At 50.5% G+C, this 24,035-nt stretch overlaps 2 protein-coding genes across 7 annotated transcripts; both read right to left on the bottom strand.

Annotated features, from left to right (window-relative positions):
• Positions 1 to 13,552: 13,552 nt before the first annotated feature.
• Positions 13,553 to 18,993, bottom strand: LOC109772199 (uncharacterized). 6 transcript variants are annotated; one of them, XR_012202189.1, is made up of 16 exons: positions 18,601 to 18,993; positions 17,984 to 18,023; positions 17,755 to 17,877; positions 17,640 to 17,675; positions 17,351 to 17,521; positions 17,084 to 17,167; positions 16,895 to 17,013; positions 16,686 to 16,787; positions 16,203 to 16,319; positions 16,065 to 16,118; positions 15,808 to 15,874; positions 14,898 to 14,951; positions 14,542 to 14,631; positions 14,237 to 14,455; positions 14,108 to 14,140; positions 13,553 to 13,852 (listed from the first exon to the last, which is right to left on the bottom strand). XR_012202189.1 is itself a non-coding variant. In XM_020330890.4 (16 exons), the coding sequence occupies exons 3-16, from the start codon at positions 17,845 to 17,847 to the stop codon at positions 13,718 to 13,720; spliced, it is 1,221 nt and encodes a 406-aa protein (XP_020186479.1). In that variant the 5' UTR covers positions 17,848 to 17,877; positions 17,984 to 18,023; positions 18,601 to 18,993; the 3' UTR covers positions 13,553 to 13,717. The 6 variants fall into 6 exon arrangements, 2 of the variants coding, with proteins under 2 accessions (XP_020186479.1, XP_020186478.1); XR_002235052.4 differs by having other exon boundaries at positions 17,084 to 17,170; positions 18,601 to 18,913; XR_012202190.1 differs by having other exon boundaries at positions 16,895 to 17,003; positions 18,601 to 18,887.
• Positions 18,994 to 19,242: 249 nt separating this feature from the next.
• Positions 19,243 to 23,788, bottom strand: LOC109772198 (uncharacterized). Its single transcript, XM_020330888.4, has 5 exons — positions 23,400 to 23,788; positions 22,506 to 22,555; positions 22,056 to 22,133; positions 20,748 to 21,372; positions 19,243 to 20,397 (listed from the first exon to the last, which is right to left on the bottom strand). Exons 1-5 carry the CDS (start codon positions 23,637 to 23,639, stop codon positions 19,561 to 19,563), a joined length of 1,830 nt encoding a protein of 609 aa, XP_020186477.1. The 5' UTR covers positions 23,640 to 23,788; the 3' UTR covers positions 19,243 to 19,560.
• Between the last annotated feature and the right edge of the window lie 247 nt (positions 23,789 to 24,035).

Here is a 24,035-nt window from a genome sequence, read left to right as displayed (position 1 = left end):
ATCTCTCTCTCCCTAGATCGCTCTCGCAACGGTCGCAAGGCCTAGCTCGACGAACCCAAAGAACGCGAGACACAAGAGTTTATACTGGTTCAGGCCACCAATGTGGTGTAATACCCTACTCCAGTGTGGTGTGGTGGATTGCCTCTTGGGCTGAGGATGAACAGTTACAAAGGAAGAATAGCCTCCTGAGGAGAGGTGCTCTTGTCCTTGTGTGTGGCTATGGATGGAATGGCTCCGATCCCAGGTCCGATCGAGATGAGATGCCTCCTATGGTGGTGGCTAGTCCTATTTATAGAGGCCCTGGTCCTCTCCCCAAATATTGAGCAGGAAGGGATCCAACAACGACCAAATTCAAAGGGAGACAACTAGTACAAGTTATCCTGACTAAATGTGGTCTTCACCTGCCAAAGGCTCTGGTGGTGACGCTGCCTTGGGCTCCACGGTGACCTCCATCCCGCCGTCCTGCTCGTCTTGGTCTCGTTGCACCGATATGGAAATCTTTGCCTGATGCCTCGGGACTCCTCGCCTGCGCTTGCCTCTTTAGCACCAAAGAGGAAACGAGGACACTGCGCACGCTGGCGCCCGCCTGGCTCCAGTCGTCATGGCTTGTGTCACAGGAACCTCGCGAGGTGCCCCTTGCCTTGATCTCTCCGCCCCTCGCGAGCCAGCCTGGTGAGGCTGCCCCCGAGGGGGTCTTGTGTCGTCCGCCTCACGAGGCTTGGACCCTCGCGAGGGTCTTGAGTGTTTGCTGGTGAAGATGGGTCGTACAGGGCTGATGGTGGAGCCACGCCGTGGGCCGCAGGCAGGCAAGTCTGTGGACCCCCGTTTCCAGGACGCCGACAATAGCCCCCGGGCCCAAGGCGCGCTCGGACTTGACTTCGAGGCAAAGCCAAAGGGCAAGTGCGGTGCGCCGCGGGCCCCAACAGCCTGTGGCCCTGCTCGACGCATGGTGGTTGATTGGACATGGGCATCTCCGCTTCCCCATGCTGCCTCGGCAACTGCCCGACTTGACGAGTCCCTGCTGCATGCAGGGAAAAATCATCATTACGTGTGATCGTGGGGATCGCCGGTTGGCCTTCTCCCGCTATAAATGAAGAGGGGGCGGAGCCCCCGTCGCTCATCTCTTCCTGCTCCTCTCGCTTCTTCTTCCCTGCTTCATTGCTAGCATCGACACCCATGGTGCCGATTCGGAGATTCTCAGCCGCGGAGAAGGGAAAAAACCCCCGCGACGAGCTCGGGCTACTTCTGCCGAAGAAGAGGCCGGCCCACCGCCGCCACGTAGTCGTGAGGCTGGAGGTGTCGAGGCCTTGGTGCGAGCGGCCTCCTCCCGGGTACCCGCTACCTTTGCACGCCCAAGCTGAGGGCTCCGGAGGGAGAGGCGACAAGCGCCGCCGCCCGCGTCGGGGCCGTGGTCGCCGCGCCGCGGTGACGCACGCCGTCGCCCCAGGAGTCCACGCCACGGACTCCTCGCGCGAACTCGTGATGTGGGCGGCGATGCCTCCGCGCACTTGGATTCGCTTTCTGCAGTTCTTCTCCGCCGAGATGCCGCCGAGGGGCCCCCTTGAGCTTTGGCTGCAACACGCCTACTGTGATGCCCCGGCGACTGGAGCTAAGGTTGAAGCCGTCTCCCCATGCAAGATCTTCATGACACGTGGCTAGGGCGAGGTTGCTCGGGTCTGCCGTGTGGAAGGCGCCCTCGCCATCCACTTCGAGTATGACGGCGCCTCCATGATGTTCTTCAAGGTCTTCGACGCGGAAGGCCGCCGCTTGGAGTGCTGCCCTGGAGGGGGTCGTCGGGCCGGTGCAGCGTCCAGCGCCGAGCTTGCTGTTGGCTTCGCCAGCGGCTCTTCCAGCAGCAGCGGTGGCACTTGGGAGTCCAGCGACTCTCCCGAGCCCTACGAGACCCCGGAGACGAGTGACGACAGCTACGTGCCCCCGAGCTCTCGCCGGGCCCAGAGCAAGGCCGCAGCGTCCGGCCGCCGCCGTCGTTGATCTGGAGGGGTTGGCGCCAGCCTCCCGTGGCCACTGTTGATGATGGCATCGGCTGCGCTCGCGCGTGTAGATAGGGCTCCTACGAACTCCCTTCTTTTGTTCCCTGCGAGGAATCGAAATGGACCCCGTGGGGCGTGTAAAGGGTCTGTAATGTCTTCTGTTCATATCATCCTTATTATGAAAACATGCGAACGCATGTCTCGTTTCGGCTCAGTCTCCCCTTTCCAACCCCGCGGCAGCTTGGTGCTCTACGTAGACAGGTCCCGGTCCCCAGGCAGGCTGCAGTCATCGCTGGTATGCCAGGTCGCGATGCCGTGGTCAAGGCCAGGAGGTGAGCGGCCCGAGGTCCAGTAAGAGCTCCTGAGGCGCGATGCTCAGGAGGTCCCCTTTAGCGCTCAAGAAACCACCGAGAGGCAGGAAAGGGCGGCGACGTTGCCGTAACAAGGCTGCCACAGGTGAGGATCCTATGCCGTAGTGCTGGGTCGATCCGGGCGCGAAACTTATCTTGGCAATCCGGAGCTAGTTCCTTGTGTTGCACCAGACTTGTGCGTCGACTGCCGCAGGGTAGCTAGGTTAGGCCCGTACGAGCTTCCCCCTCTTCTCCATGCTCTTCTATGTGCTCTGCGTCCTTAGCTCCCGGCCCTCGAGCAAGCTCAGCCGCCGCTGGTATGCCAGGTCGTGATGCCGTGGTCAAGGCCAGGGGTGAGGGCTGGAGAGCCAGTAAGAGCTCATGAGTTGTGATGCTCTGGAGCCCCCCTTCTAACGCGCAAGCGAATCGCATGGGAGAAGAGGGAGCTCGTGGTACCGCCTGCTGTCATCCTCAGGAGGTCCCTGCAGGTTAGCACGCGGAGGAGCACAGATTGCCACTACGATTGCTGGTCTGCCACTGGTCGCTCTGCAGTAGGATGAAGGCACCGAGGGCCTGGTGAGGTGATGTGCGCGGGCGTGCCGCGAGCCAGAGCTCGACTGCTCAGATTTGTCGACGTTGCAGGGACGGACCCGAGCACAAGCGTCGTGCCAGCGTGTGTAGCTCCCGTGGTGGGTGACAATCAAGCAGGTGATAACCATAGATAGATCATGCATGGAAAGCGAACTAGCTTAGGTAAATGCAAGAACGATACATGCCACTGGGTCGGACACGAGCGGCCTAGGGATGATGCAACCCGAGGGGCGCCCCAGCAGAGTAAGCTAAAGATGTAAAAGGATACATGCCGCAGGGACAGGCCTACGCGGCCTGGGAATGATGCAGCCCGGGGGGGCGCTGCCAGCTAAATAAACTTGGAAAATGTCACCTGGTTCCATTGTCGAAGGGATGTTGGGGTAGCTGAAGATGCGTGGCGAAGGGGCTGCTCCTCACGAGCCACCGGGGCCCTGAGCCTCGGGAGGCTCTGGGGGTCCAGACGGTTCCTCAAGGACCGTCTCCATCTCCGCCAGGACTGCGTGATGCCTGGCCTCCTCAGCCGCCAAGACGCTCCGCAGGTTGCGCTGGAAGGCGACTGCCATGCTCGGCAGGCCGAACGGCATGCGAACATAGCTGTGAGGCGGGCCCTCGCAACGTCCCACGCGCGAAGGCCAGAAGAGCTCCTGAGAGGCGGCCCTGTTGACCCCTGGAATGTCTACGTAGACGCGCAGCCCGCCATCCTCGCCTGGATGGGGAGCTGCGCCAGGTGGGCGGCGGTCGCCGCGCATGGCTCTTGCATCCTGCAGCTCCTGAGTGGCCTTGGTGATGAACTCATGAGCGCCGGGCGCTCCTCGCCCGGTGTCCTCCTGAGGGAAACGTGCCGCAAAGCACGCCTCCATGTGGTGCCCGAGCGCCTCCCTCGTGATGTTGGCTAGGTCTGAGGCACTCCAGAAGAGAGCCCCCGAGCCCTGCCCAAGGAGGGCGCCGGGCGCGCCTTCCTATGCGAGGGAGGGAGGCGCCCCAGGCACGGGCGCCGATCCTGATGTTGGACCGCCAGAGGCGCCACTCCCCTGAGGCCCTGTGCGGAGTAGCTGCTTCTTCTTCTTGGGGATGGCCTCAGGAGAGTTTTGCGCACCATTGTTGTCGGGGTCTCGATTGATGCGGCTTGGAAGGCGCGCTCGAGGGAGCACACTGCATCTCTTTCTTCACAGGGGACCGTGATGATCCCGCTGCTTCCTGGCATCTTGAGGACGTTGTAGCCGTGGTGAGTCACTGCCATGAACTTGGCCAGGGCCGGATACCCGAGGATGGCATTGTACGGTGGACGGATGTGAGCGACGTCGAAGTCGATGAGCTCGGTGCGGTAGTTGTCGCGTTGTTCGAAGGTGACAGGGAGGCGGACCTGCCCTATCGGGGTGGTGGAGTCGTCGGTCACTCCTGAGAAGGGCTTGGTGGGCTGGAGCTGATCGTATGGCACTTGGAGGCTGTTGAACGTCTCGACGGACAGGACGTTAAGTCCTGCGCCGCCATCAATGAGGGTCTTGGTAACTTGCACATTGCTGATGACTGGTGAGCAGAGCATCGGGAGGGCACCAGCAGTGGCCGCGCACTTGAGCTGGTCCGCCGAGCTGAATGTGATGGCGCACTTGGACCACCTGAGCGGGCGCGTGGCCTCAAGCCTGGGAAGGGCTGCGTTCACCTCGCGAGCAAACTGCTTGAAGATACGCTGAGAGGCTGGGGCCTGAGCTCCTCCCAAGATGCAGGCGATAGCACGCGGTTCCTAGAAGCCCCCATCCCCCTCGTCCTGATGGTGGTCGTCGTTCCTTCTTGGCGGTGGCGGCAGCGGAGGAAGACCAGCATTGCCCTGAGGGCGTTCCTCGCGAGGCTGATCCCTCCAGGCGCCCTCACGAGGCTGGTCCTACCAGCAGTCCTCGCGAGGCCGGTCGCGCCACTCCTGGCGGGGTCCGTGATCGTCCCAGCGTCCTCCGCCTTGTCCTCCTCCTCGGCCGTAGCCCCAGTCGTTGCGCTCGGGGCGTCGACCTAAGCGCCCGTCTCGAATGGCCCTGAGCTCTTGATAGTCGTTGGTGTCGTGGCTGTGTACGTTGTGGAAGGCGCAGAACGGTCGGCTGCTCTTGGAGGACTCGGGATGGTCCCGGCCGTGCTTCGTATCTGGCTCCGCCGCGAGCATGGCTACTCCCTTGCGCTTCACGTCCTTGGCCTTGGCTTTCTTCTCCTCCAGGTCGGTAGCCGGGAGCTCGAGGAGGGAAAAGCGCCCCTCCTCAGCTCTTGCGCATTTGGTCGCCAGGTTGAACAACTCCAAAGCCGTGCATAGCTCCTCGTGGATGGCGAGCTCCTCCTTCATCTTAACGTCGCGGACGCCATCAGAAAACGCTGAAATGATGGCCTCGTCCGTCACCTTGGGGATCTTGAGGCGAACGCTGTTGAAGCACTGGATGTACTTCTGCAGGGTCTCTCCTGGATGCTGCTTGATGCGGCGCAGGTCACCCGCGGACGGAGGGCGGTCGTGAGTGCCCTGGAAGTTGGCGACGAAGCGGTCGCGCATCTCGTCCCAGGAGGAGATCGAGCCCGGGGCAGGTTCAGGAGCCACGAGCGGGCACCATCCTTGAGAGCCATGGGAAACCAGTTCGCCATGACTTTTTCATCGCCGTTGGCCGCCTCGATGCTTAGCTCATAGAGCTGCAGGAACTCCGCGGGGGCGGGGGTGCCGTCGTAGCGAGGAGGCAGGTCTGGCTTGAACTTGCCCGGCCAGGCGATGCTACGCAGCTCAGGAGTGAAGACGCGGCAGCCTGCGGTGGCCACCGGGGCCCTTTGCTAATGCGGAGCCTGCCCTTGATGCCCGCGCACCGCCACCGCAGGCGACACGCGGTCTTGTCGCGGTGGCGCTGGGAGCGCGGGCGCATTCTCTTGTGGCCGGGGAACTTCTCGGCAGCTTCCTTCTTCTCGCGCGGGCGCCCGACGCGGAGGGTCGCGCCGAGGCGCCGCGCGCCTTGGCGCCAGAGCGTCGCCTTGGTGCAGAGGTGGTGGAGGTGCTCCGTGAGCCACGTCGTCCACAGCTGTCGGAGGGCGAGGCAGCGAGAGGGATGGCGCGAGGGAGCCCCCTGCGGCGCTGACGAGCTCAGTGATGCAGTCCAGCCAGTCCTCGTAGGGGTCGTCGACCGGGCTGTAGAGCAGGAGCTCGCGTGCCATGAGCAGCGTGGCCTGCGCGTCCGTGGGAGCACGACGAGCCGGCTGGGGTTAGCGACGGAGTGGTGGTGTGGCCGTCCCGCCGCATCGAGGGGTGCAGCGAGGACGCTTGCTGCTCGTTTCCTGCCGGGCCAGTGGCGGCGTTGGCGGCGGGCGACGGGGAACAACGGGGAGGCCCGCCGACAGGGGCGGTCTGAGCACCGCGGGCGGCGAGGGCGGCCTGGCGCTCAGCGCGGGCTCGATGAGCGTCCGCCATATGCGACGAAGCGACAGGACGTGGATCGGCGGAAGGAAGGCTTCGGCGCACCCCTACCTGGCGCGCCAAATGTCAGATTTCGGGTTCCGGCAAACCCTTGAAGTTCGAACACTGGGGTGTGCACGAAGATCTCTCTCTCCCTAGATCGCTCTCACAACAATCGCAAGGCCTAGCTCGACGAACCCAAAGAACGAGAGACACAAGAGTTTATACTGGTCCGGGCCACCGATGTGGTGTAATACCCTACTCCAGTGTGGTGTGGTGGATTGCCTCTTGGGCTGAGGATGAACAGTTACAAGGGAAGAACAGCCTCCTGAGGAGAGGTGCTCTTGTGCTTGTGTGTGGCTATGGACGGAATGGCTCCGATCCCAGGTCCGATCGAGATGAGATACCTCCTATGGTGGTGGCTAGTCCTATTTATAGAGGCCCTGGTCCTATCCCCAAATATTGAGCGGGAAGGGATCCAACAACGGCCAAATTCGAAGGGAGACAACTAATACAAGTTATCCTGACTAAAGGTGGTCTTCGCCTGCTAAAGGCTCTGGTGGTGACGCTGCCTTGGGCTCCACGGTGACCTCTGTCCCGCCGTCCTGCTGGTCTTGGTCTCGTTGCACCGATATGGAAACCTTTGCCTGATGCCTCGGGACTCCTCACCTGCGCTTGCCTCTTTAGCACCAAAGAGGAAATGAGGACACTGCGCACGCTGGCGCCCGCCTGGCTCCAGTCGTCATGGCTTGCATCACAGGAACCTCGCGAGGTGCCCCTTGCCTTGATCTCTTCGCCTCGCGAGGCTTGGACCCTCGCGAGGGTCTTGAGTGTTTGCTGGTGAAGATGGGCCATACAGGGCCGCTGGTGGAGCCACGCCGTGGGCCGCAGGCAGGCAAGTCTGGGGACCCCCGTTCCCAGGGCGCCGACACGGCCCAAAATGTCACGGATGTGTCTTTTTTTTGTAGTGATGCCTAGATCACATAGCTTGCCACCTGACATAAGACTGAATCCAAGAGAATGAACAAGTAAAACATCATCAATGGACTTGTCTCTGGATATAGCAATTGTACCTAGCCCAATTACCTTTCCTTTGTTATTGTCGCCAAAAGTGATATGCTTCAAAGGTGAAGCAGTTAAGTTGGGGTCGACAAACAATAACTTGTCTCCGGTCATATGACTAGTGCATCCACTATCCATTATCCATTCTCTACAGCCAGAGACATAGTCCTGCAGAAGAATTAGGCTTTCTTAACCACCCACATCTTTGCAGGTGGCTTCGAAATAGTAGAACGAGCAGGATATAATTTCTTTCGGTAAACTTAATTGTTGCTCAATGAGGTGCGAGCATAATCGAAAGAATAAGCATTGAAATTCCTTCCAGATGAATGAGCATAATGATTGAATGAGGTATGCAAAAACTCATTCTGTCGAGCTCGAGCATTTTGAGCCTGCATGGTTAGTAATGTGGTAACAGGTAATGCTTCAACAGTTTTCTTAGGCACCCATATAGCTTTATTTGGGGGGGGGGCATTCCTGCTGTTCGGTCCAACATAGCGAGCAACAGCCTCACCATATTGGTTTTTGAACAACTTATAGTTGTCCAGAGAGTCATTATCAAGATATTCAGGGATGGGAGAGTTATATCCCGAAAGTAATGCTGGATCGAGCGTTTTGCTGTTGGTAGGCACCCACACAGTGTGAGGATATTGATGAGATTCCCAGTATGAACCATTTTCATTTCGAAACCGATACCTTCTTTCCTGGGATTTTTGTGAAGAATAGATCTCTTCAGAGTGTCACAAAGGGTTTGATGCCCCTTGAGTGACTTGAGCATTCCTGTCTAAAGAAGATCCTTCAACCTAGCATTTTCATCAGAAACAGAACCATTTTCCTCGACAGAGGGGTTAGCATTCACAGATGATTCAACATTTGATTCATCATTGGTTCTTTCAAGGAATTTTAAGCAGGGTGGAACAAACACTTCAGGTTTCTCCTTAAGTTGTTGGGTGAGAAAATAATTTTCCCTGGTCAAATCCTCATGAGCCTCTCTCAGCGCCTCGAGTTCTTGTTTCCTTTTCAGGTAATCGTAGGTCAATCTTTCATGGTTGACCAAGAGAAAATCATGATGATTTGACAGTTCTTCCATTTGTGACTTGAGAGTGGAATACTCTTCGGTCAACGACTAATTTTTCTCCATCTCCTCAACCAACAACCCTTCTGATTTCCTGAGGGTTTTCTCAATTTTCTCAAGAGAATTTTGTTGAATATTAGCAATTTTGATCAACTTAGCATGGTCATCCTCGTCAGAAGAATATTGGTCACTGGAGTAAACCTTGTGATGTTTGGAGGATACCTTTTCCTTCAAAGCATTGGCCATGAAGCAGTAGGCCGGAGATTCATTGTCACTTGATGGATTCCCGAAGAAATTTGTTGCAGGAGAAGAGGCACATGCTATGCCAGCCATGCCGGAGTCAGAATCCTCATCGGGTTCATCAGCTCCTTCGGAGTCAGATGATTCTTCTTCGTCAGAATCCATCTCCTTGCTGATGTACGCCTTGGCCTTGTGAGAATTATTCTTGCGGTTGGAGGATGACTTGGAAGGATTCCTTGAGGAAGATCTTGACGAAGATTTTGTTGTGGAGTTGTCCTTCTTCTTGAAGAAATTCTTTGATTTCTTCTCATCATCGGAGTCGTAGTTCTTGCTCTTGATTTTGCCTCGATAGTTGCCAGAATCATATCTTCCACTGGCACGGATTTCAGCTTCCCAGAGAGGGCGGTCCGAAATGAAGTGTCCAATTTTTTGCACTTGAAGCAGGTGTATTCTCCCATAGGTTTTGATGAAGATTTTGAACCACCAGAGTTGCTCGAACCTTTCTTCTGGAACTGGCTCTTCCTATGAAGGCGCTGGAATCTCTTCATGATTAATGTAAGCTCTCTGATGAGTCTTTCTGAGTCATCTAAATCTTCTTCGGCATTTCCATTGGAGGAAGAATCAGCCACAGCCTTGAGAGCATGATTTTGGCATTGACTTGAGCCATACAGATCTCTTTTCTCTTCTTCTTGTTCCTCGTGGGTATTCAGTCTTTCCATGATATCAGCAGAATCGAGGGTTTTGAAATCAGCTCGCTCACGAATCATCAGGACAAGTGTGTCGAATGAACTATCAAGTGATCGAAGCAGTTTCTTCACAACTTCATGGTCAGTGATGTCTTTGGCGCCGATACCTTGAAGCTCATTTGCTATGTCACTCAGACAATCAAAAGTTTGCTGACAGCTTTCATTTCCAATGCACTTGAATCGATTGAATTTTGCTCGAAGAGTATCAATTCGAGCTTCTTTCTGAGTTGAAACACCTTCATTTATCTTCTCGAGGACGTCCCACAAAACCTTCGCAGTTTCACACTGGTGATAGCGAAGAAATTGCGCACGAGAGAGATGGCCACCAATTTCATCTTTGGCTTGAGCATCCATCTGAATGAGTTTCTTCTCCTCGTCAGTGGGGGCCTGAGGTATTGCAACCGTGAACCCCGAACTGCACCACATTCCACATATCATCATCTATTGCTCGGAGACGGATCTTCATCTTCTCCTTCCAGAAGGGATAGTCCATTCCATCGAATATGGGAATCTTGAGATGCGACTTGTAGCTCACTGATGACATACTTAAACTCCAAGGTTGTTAGACCAAAATGAGCAGAGTCAAGGAGTACCTTGCTCTGATACCAATTGTAGGAACAAAGTATGTCTACCAGAGGGGGTGAATGGGAGTTTTAATTTTTTTTCGGAAATCTCAAAACTCTTGGAACCCAGCAGCGGAGCGAATGAAAAACAAACTACAGCGAGCTAAAACTAAGTACCGAATGAAAACTAAAACATGCATCGAGACAATTCACATGAAGGAAAAGCAGATTGAATGTAAATATGGGTAGCAGAGGCAACCAGTGATGCTCGATGGGGACATGGTATTTGTTCGACCAGTTCGTCCTTCTGCACAAGGACTACGTCTGGTTGGAGGGGCTGTAACTTAACACGGAAGATCTCTTCACCCTATTCTCCTCGACAATTGGTTCGTCAACCAATGTCGATTACTCATGGTAGATACTTGAGGTGATCTCCAAACATTTACATACTTCTTCTTCGAGAACCACAATCACTCTTGGTCTCGGAAGAAATTGATATCTATCTAGAGAGTTTGCAGCTCTCAAGAGTAATAGGCGGAGCGTACTGGACTTAGATTCGAGTGATGCTGAACCACTATCTAATTCTTCGGCTCTAGGGATTTTCTCTTGGTGGATTTTAAACTCAAATCGCTCAGAGAGGGGGTTGCTCAATAATCTTCTCAGAATCAAACGGAGCAGCCACCGGACAAAGCCGGTGCGGGGTGGCTATTTATAGCCGCAGCCTTCCATGGAGGGAAATGACCATTTTGGACACGCGGTCCAGCCAATGGCCAACCGACACGTTCACAACGGGCGGATTTTGGAGCAACAGTAACATTACTTGAGGAACAAGTAATGCTAACTCCTCGGTAAGAGACAAATCTCTCACAGCAAAGAAGATCACAGTCTCTTGCTGGCAAGTATTTGCTTGGAACACAAAGAGATTTCTCTTGCAACTTTCATAGGATTTGGGTTTAGCATCAGAGAATCAAAGTTTCGAACGCTACACCCCTCTTAATAGTACGGTGGTCCTATGAATCAATAAAGAGAAGAAGAACAAAATAAATGCTACGTCTTCACTTCGTCTTCAATCTCCTCGGACGCAGTCATTTCCCTCGGACAGACTCACAGACACCGAAAGAAGAACAAAATAAATGCTACGTCTTCACTTCGTCTTCAATCTCCTCGGACGCAGTCATTTCCCTCGGACAGACTCACAGACACCGAATCAATTGCTTTACTTCAGCAATTTTTAGCGGTCACTCTTGTTATCATAATCTTTGGTGATAACCTTCGCTGCGCTGCAGGGAGATTATCTTCGTCGTTTGCATCGAACTCCTCGTGATCTCAGGGACCTGTTACTCCGTGTGCACTAGCAAACACATAAGTCCCATACTGTTTATTTCAACAAACACCAAAACATAAGGGGCCTATCATTGCACCAACAACCTCCCCCTTTTTGGACGGTTGTTGACAAAACAGATAATCATTGAAGTGAAGATAGATAAGTGAAAAGTAATTCGAACAAGAGTGAATTAGCATTACTTGGCTCGATGATGAAATGCATTCCCCCTAGATGTATGCAGGGTGAATGAGTGTAAAAATATCACTCAACAATACACCAAGGTGTTGGATTTGTGGAGGATTCGGTCTTCCCGTACGTAGCCGACTAAGATCCATGTACCCTTGGACCCCTCCCCTGATACCCATATAAACCGAGGGGTCTGGCTCGTAGAAAACATAAGAAATCTCTTGGTAGATACTTGTACTGTATACTTACTCCATTGCAATAGACACAAAGCAAGACGTAGGGTATTATCTCCTCGGGGGGCCTGAATCTGGGTAAAATCGTGTGTCCTTGTTACCATCGCTCCTAGATACCTAACTTAGAATTCCCTACCTCGAGATCTGTCAGTTTAGGTTTCGTGGGTGGTGACCCATGCAGGTCCTGCTAGGTGATTGTTGCAGATCGAAATCAAGATGAATGCTCAAATCGGCACCGGCGCGGTCTTTGTGTCGAGCCAGATGTTCGTCTTTGGCAGCGTCGCCCTCGCCGCCAACTCGGTTGGCCACCTTGGTCAGGTCGGGTCCTTCGCTTCAGGTTGGATCTTCAGGTTCGGCAGCATGGAGTACACCAAGGATTTCCACGAGGAGTTGATCTTCAAGAACTTGGTGTCGCGCCGAGCAGCACGAACCGCTTCCCCCGCACCCAATGTCAGACCAAGTTTAGGAATGGACATGAGAGTTCTCTTCTGGGGTCGATCTCAGATCGGATCTCAAAGCCGTTTCCCCTGGCCTTGGTCTCGGATCACGCTCAGGAGGAACACGTGGAATCTTTTCCGAGGTTGATGGCAGATCGGACCTCGAGTCGCTCTCCCTGTTTTCGGTATCTGACCAGGCTCAGGAGGAGCATGAGAAACTTCTTCTGAACGAGGTGTTAGATCGGTTCCACAAGCTCGCAACATCTAAGGACCCAAAGTACGATCGGATCTAGGAGTCCCCAGAAGTCAATTTTTTTGACCCACCCACAACCTGAAAATCAATGGCAGTCAACCTTTATGCAAAATTTCCACCCAAATCAACGACTGTTACAAGAGTGGCATCGGGCATGCGTAGATGCGGCGCAGATCTCACGCCGCCGGCCATGGCCCCTTTTCCAGTATCACGGTGTTCTCCATGGTTGCGCCACTGAGCTCGCACTGGTGGTGCCGGCTATGGCCGCATTTCCAGGCTCGGCATCATCGTTGCCGCTCTCCAGTCGGCCAGAGGAGCACGTCGGGCGAAATGGTCATGACATATATGTCCGCCTCGACCAATCCATGCAAGTGATCTGGACCTCGTGCTTCTGTACTCGAGCTGCCATGGCCATGGTCGCGCCCTGCAGCTCCGGGTGCACCGCTTCCTGCATCATCCGCTGCCACCGCCATCTCCGAGACACGCACTTTCTCTCTCTTGCTTTTTCCTCTCTTTTCTTGCTTTTTAGAGAAAAGCTAACCGCTTTAACGCCACGATGGCATCCAAGCCTAGCTGGCCTGCGGAGCATCACCCCTGGGGGCTAACCATTGGCCATGCCCTAAGGGCATATACAATGATGGCATATGGATATAGATGCCCCATGACAAAAAGTAGTTTGAGACATCTATATTTATTTTCTCTCCCCAATACAAGCTATCACTAGTGGGCCTCATTAAGAAATATAAAATAAAGACTAGTACACATGGGCCTCATTAAGAAATATAAAATAAAGACACCAGTACACATGCATCTCTATTTTGCACTCCAATCTTTTCAACTTTTGACACCGTACCACACTTTTCTCTCAAGCACCCGCCTCCTGCAGAAGATCCCGCTTCCCTATCCGAACCTACTTTACCTGATATCCGATCCTACATGGCATGTGAGGCGTCACCCTGAGGCTATGCATTGTACATGCCCTAAGTAAGCAGGCAGCAGCTCCATTGTGGTTCATGAGTCATGACCGATTTCAGTTCAGAGTGGCCGAAACAAACCGTGCGGCAAAAGAAAAAGGCACAACAGAGACATATGAGACACTTTCCATTCGAATCTGCCCTATCTTCTCATATAGGCATGGAAAACATCACCTGTAAGCATACGGGGTTCACAAGATTTTGCACAGAACTGGACGGCCGAGTATTCGGCGTCTCAAAATCGACCGGAGCACATGAAAAAGGAAGAAAATGTGAGCTGAAAAGTGTGCTAATCTACTGCTGGTCTGCTCCTCCTCTTTCTCCGTGAGCGAGTGAATGGATCAACCCATGTCCTATCTTCCCTCGCGGCGCGCTCCCAGCGCTTCTGGAAATCACGAAGCTCCACCCGTGATTTTCTCCTGACCTACTAGGCCAAACAACAAACTGTGACAAACTACCAAAAACTAGATGTGTCAAAACATTGCATGACATGATTAACTGCCTACTTAGAATGTTTGCCCCGATATTCCTAAGTACAGTCTATTAGTGGAGGTAGTTTACAAGTGGGGTGATTGTTTAGACTTATTGCTGTTTTAGCTCCTGAGCTCTCGGATTGCAACGATTATTAAGAAAGGAATCATGTGGCAGTGTGCCAGAGCGAAGTAATTTGTGAGCTCACCTTTGTCCTCATGTCAAGACCTGCTGCCTTCCCCTGGTTACACGTTATTAGATGTGTTATGGAGATGTCACAGAAACAAATACATTATGTAAACTAGAATGTGCCTTCTGTATTCAGGCAAAGACATACTCTCGTTTGTTGCTGCACTTGAGCAGTTCTCTGACGGAGTGCATGTGAGCTCTTGCCGCGGGTACGCTGTTACAATTCAAAAGCAAACATGAGAGGAAACATCAGCATCCCATCCTACATCATTATGATTGAAAATGCAGATATAAGCTTTGGCATTGTCCTTAAGATTATCAAGTGATATTTCCATGGCCGTCTACCCATAATTCATACAGTTTCCACCTGTCAACCAAGGCAATGGATCATGTCTGCCATCACATTGACAGGACGCCAGGGCTGTGACGAAGAAAGCAGAAGCTTATACGAACCTTTGTCATTGCAGAACCTCCTAATGTCTGTACTCCTCGATGGACTACAAATTCGCTATCAACTACTCCAATGTTCTTTGTCCTGTCACCCTAAAACCATTGAAAGGGAAACTTTAATTAAACTCCCTTGCGAAGGATGTCTTATTTAGGCAATGAGGTCACCATACTGCTTGAATATGTCAATCCGAAAAGAATCTAAACAAGAACATAAGCAATCCAGAAAAGCTGTCATTCCTCTAATTCAAATTACCTCAAGCGAGCAATAGTGTGGACAGTGACTACGTTGTCAATGCCTTCGCTTTGGAACTTTAAATCTAAAGCATGCTACAGCTATATAAATGTCACCAGTATAATACCTGGGCGCAGTATCCAAACTTGTAATCAATACCCCATCCATGGACAAGATCATTCTGTACACATTGCAACAGATGTTTTAATGGCTGGAATAGTCCTAAAAATCAAATAGGCAGAAAACGAAAAAAAAGTCTAATCGTAAAGTGACACAAACGTTCGCTAAGGAGTAGGTTGATTATATGCCAGTGTCTTATGGAGAACTTAGCCCTGCTCAGTTGGCTAGTGGTATGAGCGCATGCCCACCCCACCTGCGTTAGAGGCCTGGCCTACGCGAATGCTCGTTATTGACTTCTTAATGCAATGTTATACGGGGCTTCCCCTTACCCCCTGCCAGGTCAAGTTTTTCTGTATTACATATCAATGTCGACATGTCGTATGCCCCTATTGTTTAACAGGTACCACGAATTAGTTCCTGACAAATGCAGCAATAACAATATGTTTCAATCATCCCCAACAAGCAATATGTCAGGGAGTTACCAGCAAAATGCATCCAAACAAACACTGCACATGAATCTCAGAAGTTCTAGAAAATGTTGGAGCCAATAAGGCTAGTTAGTCCCCGCAAAAAAAGAGAGAGTAAATGTTCTACTGCTTTGTGTATATATTAACTGATTTTGTGCTCCAGAGCAATAACAAAAGGAACATGGTAAATGTTAACTGATTTTAACACTAATAAGGGTGACGTAGTCCAAAACACACTAAATGTTTGGCTCCATCCCCTCTTTTCCGTACATGGTTAACATGAGTTATTCAAGTTAAATATGGGACAAACCACAGGCAGGGCCCCGAAGTCCCTGGCTTCTCTATATTGTACTACCCATGACTATGGACTGATCAACATAAAAGGTCTACAACTTGGTTCAAGTCTAAACTCAAATATGAACACTCTTTATCAAAAGATTTAACCCTTACCTGGATGAGATGCCAAGCACATTGCCAAGCAGATTTCGAGAAAACAGGTGCCATGCCCTCGACCCATCTGAAATCAATTAATTGTCACGCAAGCGCATATCTGATGCAGGTTTGTTGCTAGCGTACTATGGTCATTAAGCAGTAAGACAATGCTAGTGTGCTACAGTCTACACCGGATCAAATAGTAACTAACGCTATTAGTTAACAAGGAAAGCAGATGTTATACCACAAGAAAGAGTTTAAGAAAGAAAACATACCCAGAACAAGGTGGCCCTTCTCTTGAACAATCTTTATTAGCCCGACTGACTCTTCTGTCAAAATATATATATTCTTAATTTTGTTATTCTGTAAACTTCAAGTCGAGCAAACTGAGCGTTGCATTACATAAAATCTACCTGTGGAAATTGCCTGTTTTTTTACGAACAGTTATCGGATGATGAATTTCAGATAACTTAGGGTCAAGACCAGGTTGAGATATCTCCAGCCTTTCTGATTTCACTATATTCAAGTACCTGCTCCAAATTACAATGTTAGGCAAATTGGTACAGAGAATCAACAGATCAAATTATCTACGGGGGGAGAACATTAGAATCAAGACACTCCAATGTCGACATTCCAGATGTAATACACAAATTAGTTGCATCATTCTAAAAACAGATATAACTTTGCTGCAGCACATACCAGGCAGCAACAGACAACAATTGATTCTGCAATGTCAGAACTGCATTGTTATACTTGCAGGCTGTAGTTGCCTGGACCAGGATTTAATAGCTGAATACATTGCACTCTGAACACATTCCATGACTGATACCTTGGCACTAGGCATATTTTTAATGACAGGTTTAAGAACAATACCAGGGTTCATGCAACACATATACCTTCTTGGGTTAAAATTATCTACTTCAAGATCTTCATCCCAAAGAAATATATACTTGTACATCGAGACGACGGCAGGATGGAGGAACCTTTTAGCAAACCACCTAAAAGATAGATGTAATCTCGAAGTTAAATGATACCAGATCGATACAAATTATAGGTAGTCAAGGTCCGACTCTTAGTTCAGTGCAAGGGTAGAAAGAGGCCGTACCATTTTGTCTGATTAGAAGCAGCGATGTGTATCACACTTTTGCTCCATGGTAGATCATTCCACTCGTTGACCTTCCCATCGTAGTGGAACAATATAGCTGTAAAGTTCTCTGCAAGAAACTGAGCATTCAAGAGTTACATGATAATTGTATGTACAAATCACTGCCGAAAGAAGTAGTAAACGAAGTACCTTCTTCATAAGAGCATCTACGCTTTTCTTCTGATTGATACCAGCAGGGATAGCAATCAAGCACCTGTCATTCTGGTTAGACTCCTGCTGAAACAAAACACCAACATAGCATTAAATACTGCATATGGCCTTGTACTCAGGAAGGTGGGAGCAGCAAAGGCTATTATTAAATTCGTTCGGAAACTGAAACCAACAGGAATATTGTACTGAAACCAGCAGAAATATTGTACTGAAACCAAGAATCTTAGGCAGAATAGCTCAACTGACCTGTGATTGCACGCTTCTTGTGAGCCATAATGGCTTGAGCTCCATGTCGGAGTAAGGCTCCACTATACCATGAGGCAAAAACCCGACCCTAGCAGTAGAAGCAGCTCTGTGTGACACCTTGGCATTAGCTCTCCCAGTCCCGGATACCTTAACAGCAGCCCTGTCAGACCCCTGATATGTACAATGGAGCCACAGTCAACGCCTCAGCAACAAATGAGTATCTGCTTCAAGATTACCACAGCAAACAAAACAACTTGGTCCTTTTGGTGGAGACAATGGGTTCACATACCATTATCGTATCAAACGGGGGAGCGTCTTCATCCAACTGTAACAGTGCATAATCAGATGAGTGTCGTCCCTCGAGCAGAATACAACGGGGAATTTTACAAACGATCGAGCGTTACCACTGTCTGTCTGCGTTGGTAGCTTGCCATGTTGTAGACCACAAATAGGATTATCATCAAGCACAGAACCAGCAGACGCAGCCGCAGCCTCATCTTAGAGCAGTGATAGCTCCTGTGACCATTCTGCGGAACCAAGCAGATAGTGTCATCAGCTCACACATCGAGAGCTGAGCGGCTGTAGCTTTGGCAACAAATGAAGCATTAATTAAAGGGGCACAGGGGAACCCACCTTATCCCTCTGGGCACTACTTGTCGCTCTTCATGAAACCCTGCATTCACGACATGAAAAACTGCAGAAGTTGAGTATGTTTGCAGACACCATGAGGCACATAAGAGAAGTTGGGTTGCACGTTCCATTCCATCCTGAGGCGTTACTTGAATTTGGATGGACGTAAAACACCATGAACATGTTAAGCTTCATGCACTAGCCAACGCAACTAAAAGTCCGAACTGATGGAAAGGGCTAGCCAATCTACATATACACTTCATAACAGAGGAACAACGACATTCGCTTTCAAAATGCGATTCGCTTTGTTCCCTTTGCGTGAGCAACAAAAAGAAAGAGACCGACCCCTCAATGAAAAAACAAAGGGAAAGCACCGAGCAAGCATGTATTGCCGCGTCGGTGGCGATGGTTACACACCCGCGACGAAATTGTCCTGTGTTTCATGGCTGCGGGGTGCGGCTGCGGCGCGACCCTCCACTCGCAGCTCGCGGCGAGGCTCTCTGTGGGATTTGGAAACGCGGGTTCACGCAGCCAGCGCGCGATCGGAGTGTAGAAATCTCGAAACCCCAATCAATCAATATACGGAGATACGGAGCACGAAGAGAAGAGAAGGGACATACCGCGGAGGCGGATGGGGCAACCGGCCGGACGAGCGACGAGCGGTGGACCTCCGCGCGGAGGGCACGGGCACGGGCGCCGCTGCTATCTCGTGGAGGGGGAGGAGGAAATGCTCTGTAGAGAGATTGGGAAAGGCACGGGCACGGAGGCGGAGCCAGACGCGGCCGCTGGAGCGGGCGGGCGGGCGGGCGGGCGGGCGACGTTCAGAGGAAGGGCGACGTGTGGCGCCTTCCCACCCGCACCCGTCACTCGCAGCAGCGCCACGCGAGGTGACGACGACCCGACTGACAGAGGAGAGGAGGGAGACGCAGCGCCGGGGTGATGCCGCCAGCTCAGTCACAGGCGATGGGGGTTGCGCGATGCGAGCAGCCCGTATCGGCTGGGCTGCCTGCCACGACCGGGTTTTCCGCTCAGTTTGTTTCTTGGTTCCCTCCCTCGTCCCCCCCGCGCGGCCCAGGAATGTGGAGGGCCCGACCCACCAGTTGCTTCGATTTCAATACTACTCTCGAGTCTTGACAAAGTACATTACTCTTACCACTCTACACTAAAAAAAACTACTCTTACCACTCAAAAAAACAACTACTCTTGACAATCTTGCTCCAGTCCCCGAACCAAAAACAAATGACTCTTACAGACATCAACACTTGTCTCCAAAATTCTGCGATGCCATATACTTGACCAACGAAAGTTCTATGGGTATTACATACAGTTATATAACACAGACACATGTATAGCGCCTAACAACTCGGATCACATCTCTACAGGCAAAAAGCTGCGCTTCATCTAGCTGACCTTGAACAAAACACCAGGAAAACTACCACTCCTTCCTGTTACAAAACATCCTGATTCCCTGACCTAGTCTTTGACAGGGTGGTACACAACACCGGATGGAGCTACTCTAGGACCTCCTTGTAGGATTTGTACACAACACTTCTGCATATCCGCCGCGTCGCTTCTCCTTGTCACCGTCGACTCCTCTTCCTGCCTTTGCTAGGACTGTCTTGCGGCGGCGGTGCAGCACGCTTCTGACCACTCTTTGGAGGCCGCCCGACCCCTCGCTTCTTGGCGGCTGGCGCACTTCTCTCAACAGTTTCTTCCTCAGCTGTTGCCGCTGCATCGGCGTGGACGTCCCTGGTCTCGCTCTCACCCTGACTGACGGTGCTTCCAGTCTCCCTTGAGGAAACCTTGCTTCTCTTTGCATCACGAGGCACATGACGTACAGGCAGCAATGTTCGAGAAATCTTCTTGGATGTAGGGGCAATAGTGGCCCCTGCTGCCGCCTTCTTGCTTACGGGGTCACTTGCTACCCTTGCAGCGGCCTTCTTGATTACGGCCTCACTAGCTATCCCTGCCCCGGTCTTCTTCATCACAGGCTCACTTGCTATCCCAGCCATTGTCTTCTTTATTACAGGCTCACTAGCTATCGCTGCCATGGTCTTCTTTAATACAGGCTCAGCAGCTATCACTGCAGCAGCAGTCTTCTTGATTACAGGGCCACTAGCGAACCTTGCCTTGGTCTTCTTGATTACAGGGTCACTAGTTATCCCTGCCGCTTCACAATTCATGGAGAGAACAACTGAACTCTGTTGCCACGTTTTGCATATGAGACCTCGAAGTTCGATTGCAGCCATGTGCTCCAGTGTGGCCTTTGGAAAAAATGTAAGGACATTATTCACAAACACTAGCATGTCTTTTAGGAGCTCCTTGGCAGAGGAGATAGCACCACTCTTGATCTTTGAACGAAGGATTCGGAAGTCCATATGCTGACGGATCATCTTCTTGTATCTAGCTCTCTTCCGCTGTAGATGGAAACAATTGGACATAAGATGACAAAATCAGAAGTACCTGTGCTATTATGTTCATCTCTAGAATAGATCAACTCTACAGAAGATTTGAGCCACTTAAAAGTTCTCTTTCAGAGCATATAATATTACTACGTACAGTTTACCAATCTACCCACACTAACTAACTGCAAGTGTAACTCAGGTAATAAGAAAACAAAAAGGAAATTCACTATGTCCACAAAGATCTGACTTTCTTGATCCTCTCAGAACAAATAGTGGGCAACTCCAATAAATTTCATGTAAAAGATAAGACTACAATTTAAAACGCCCACTGAAGCAATAGTGATACAAGACTAATTAAATACCTGGATATCAATTTGGTGTTGCAACATCTTACAGTCACCTTGAGTGGATATACTATTCATAATATCTGCCAATTTTGGTTTTGCTCCCTCACACACAGATACACCAGGTTCTATCTTTGGAGTTTTCAGTTCCTTGATGCAGCCTTCAGAGGGAACCTCTCTCTGTACGCATGGAGCTTTGCACATAGATACACCAGGCTTTGTCTTTGGAGTTTTCAATTTCTTCATGCAGCCCTCAGAGGAACCCTCTCCCTGTATGCATGGCGTAGATGTATTTTCACCATCTCTGCTACTATCAACAGCCATCAGAATAGCCCTTTTATCCCTCAATCCCCTTTTCTTTCTAGAGCCCCAAAGCAAACCATCTTTGGCACAGAGCTTCTTTTCAGCATGGGGCTTTGATAATGTCTCTGCTGATGTATTCTGAACTTTCTGAGATTTTTGACTGTTGCTTGCTTCCTCTGTGAAACTAGCAGCGGATGATCTGTCTTTGGACAATTCTTTGCTCGAGGAAGTAGTATCAGCTGCATTTTCAGTGTGTGAACATGATTCAGTGTGACATCCTAAGTTATTACCATTATCATGTTTGCTATTGCTGAGGCTCTCGATCACAGACTGCAAGGACCTGGAACAGGGAAAAGTCAAATCGCACATTATTAAACAAAAAGAAAATTTTCCAGCCAGATGGCATAAGTAGTGTCTAAGATAACTTTCACTTGGCTTCAAGATGACAGAAAATAATGTAAAAATATCTAAACTACTAATGAAGTACAAGTTGTGTTGGATACTGATCACCTTAACCATCCATGAAACCTGATCAACGACGTTAACAAGGTGGGACTGCTAATTATGTTTTATTTGTCCCAAGTTCAAAGAGAGTTTAAATAAGCCATATAATTAACCCCACTAAATAACATGATTAATCTAATGTTTTGCATTTTTATTTGGTTCTATTTATCAAAATTTAAATTCTTCAAAAAGTGCTCCCAGCACCTCCATCTCTCTCCCCTGCCTCATGCCCTTCCCTTCATACATTTCCATGAACTTCAGTCTATATGAGAAAAACTAATGACCAATTATCAGCAGAGATAATTTCGGAGGAGCTATTTTCAATCAATTTCTATCATTCTTTCAGTCATCTGGTCAATGGCTAGTTTAGCTGATGCATTATGTATAGAGAAAGGCGTGCATTGCACGTGCAGGACAACAAGTAACTAAAATATATCCAAAACAAATTATGAAGATTACATGTGAAAATGCCAAAAAAAAATCAAGAACAAGGTGTATATTGACATACTAAGTACTAACCCGATAAAACTTTCTGATTTCCTCAGCTCCCTTTTCAATTCAGCAACTCTTTGCTTGCGAAGCTCCTCAAACCAAGCACTGCAATGAAGCAAATACAATGCTAAGTACTGTTACATCATGTAGAAGTTACTTCACTGTAAGACACAAAACTATCTATGTTAAACTATAGTCTGTTGAAATGTTCTCAACATACTGGCTAAGGTACTAAAATTTGCATACGAGAATGTTGATAATCATTATTGAATACATTTCTTCTTCTATCACTTCTACCTGATCCCCAGTCCTGCCCAGTGCCCATGATAGATTAACATTGAAAATTCTCCTACCAAAAAGTCAAACATTGTCCTCGGGATGCATCATGGTATGTAATATACACAACCTCAAACTAAATGGGAAGATCATTAACGTGGGCAAGTTAGTACAGATATCACAGGGATAGGCAACACTTACTCGCATGCAGAGTAGCGTGCTTGAATCTCTGAAAATTTTGCTTCGCATTCCTGCAAACAAGAAAAACAGCCAACCAATCAATACCGTAACTTCTTCCAAACATGAGATGGGACAGGCCGTAAGGATTCAAGTTCCCTGCTCCCCACACAATTTCAAAATTGCAAATATTTTGATCTGTAAAACCAACTGTGCGGGTGTTCAAAATGTTTCGGCGCATAGGCACAAAGCTCCCACATATCCAAACTGTTGGACAAATTGCCCTTGGTAATTGGTACCAAAGCAGCAAAAATTCTGCAACCTGTGTCGCACTGTAATAATTATACAATATAGGACCAACTGAACTTGTACCACATTCTTCCTCACAAAGAAATGAAGAAATTATACCACATTTCATCGGTGGATGGTGGTTGGGCGTTGATTCAATTCGTTTGGTTCAAGTCATCATTTGCTGCATTTTCACAACGCGGAACTCATGATCATCCAAACTAACAGCACAATCTACGCTCACAGTCTCTAAAATGGCAGCCTAACCACAATCTCTAAAATGACAGCCTAATCACAATATCTAAAATGACAGCCTAATCACAATCTCTAAAATGACAGCCTAATCACAATCCCTAAAATGACAGCCTAATAAACATCTGCTCTGCATCCGTACGAAACCATGCTACATCAACAAGGCCGAGAGTGTATCTCCAGAAATGATCACGAAACCCTAGCCAGCACCAACCAACCCCACCCAGCCCAAGGATAACCATTTCGGCATCCCTAATAATACGAAAAAATGAATATATGCCCTAATCCACCCTTATCGACGCGACATTACAGGCACGCGACCCGTAATCGTAATTAACCGAGCAGTATCAGGCTAGGGTTCGGCGGTGGGGGGCGGACCTTGGGCGAGAAGGAGCACGGGGAGCGGGCGCGCAGCTCGGCGGCGACGGCGCGCCAGTCGGCGGCCCCGTGGCGGAGGACGGCGCCGCCGAGCACGAGCTCCTCCCACGTGCCCCAGGCGGCGGCGGCCGCGTCGTCGTCCTGCTCCTGCTTGACCACCACAACCACCATCGGACGGGGCGCTCCCTCGTCCGGGCACCGAGGAAATCGGTCGCCCTTTTTTTTGGGTCGGGGCGGCATGCGATCGCGGACGGGCGAGGCGATAGGGGAGGCCGAGCCAGGAATAGGACGAGTCGGAAGCGGAGGGAGGCGGTCGGGCAGGGTCGTCGCGGTCGGCCTCTGTCTCTGCCCACTTTCTTTCTTTCCGTCTCTGGGAGTGGGCTGGGCGCCTGGGCGGGCGGGGTGCCCTGTCTCGCCCATTGTTTTATTCCTTTTTCTTTCGGCGTGGGTTTTGGATTTTAGATTCTTCTACTATTCTGGGTTCGTGCTAATCTAGGACGTGCGGTGGTGGAGGCCCACGCCACTGTCACCCAACGCCTTTTTTACTCGCTTCGTTGCTATGGTGACTAGGCAACAACGCACATGGCGTTTTGTTTCCCCTTCACTCCCTGCCTAGCGGGTCTATGATGCACATGG

Source organism: Aegilops tauschii, chromosome 2 (genome assembly GCF_002575655.3).
Source record: "Aegilops tauschii subsp. strangulata cultivar AL8/78 chromosome 2, Aet v6.0, whole genome shotgun sequence".
NCBI lineage: Eukaryota > Viridiplantae > Streptophyta > Magnoliopsida > Poales > Poaceae > Aegilops > Aegilops tauschii.
Note: the sequence above shows the minus strand (reverse complement) of the source record. Positions and strands in the feature narration are given on the sequence as shown.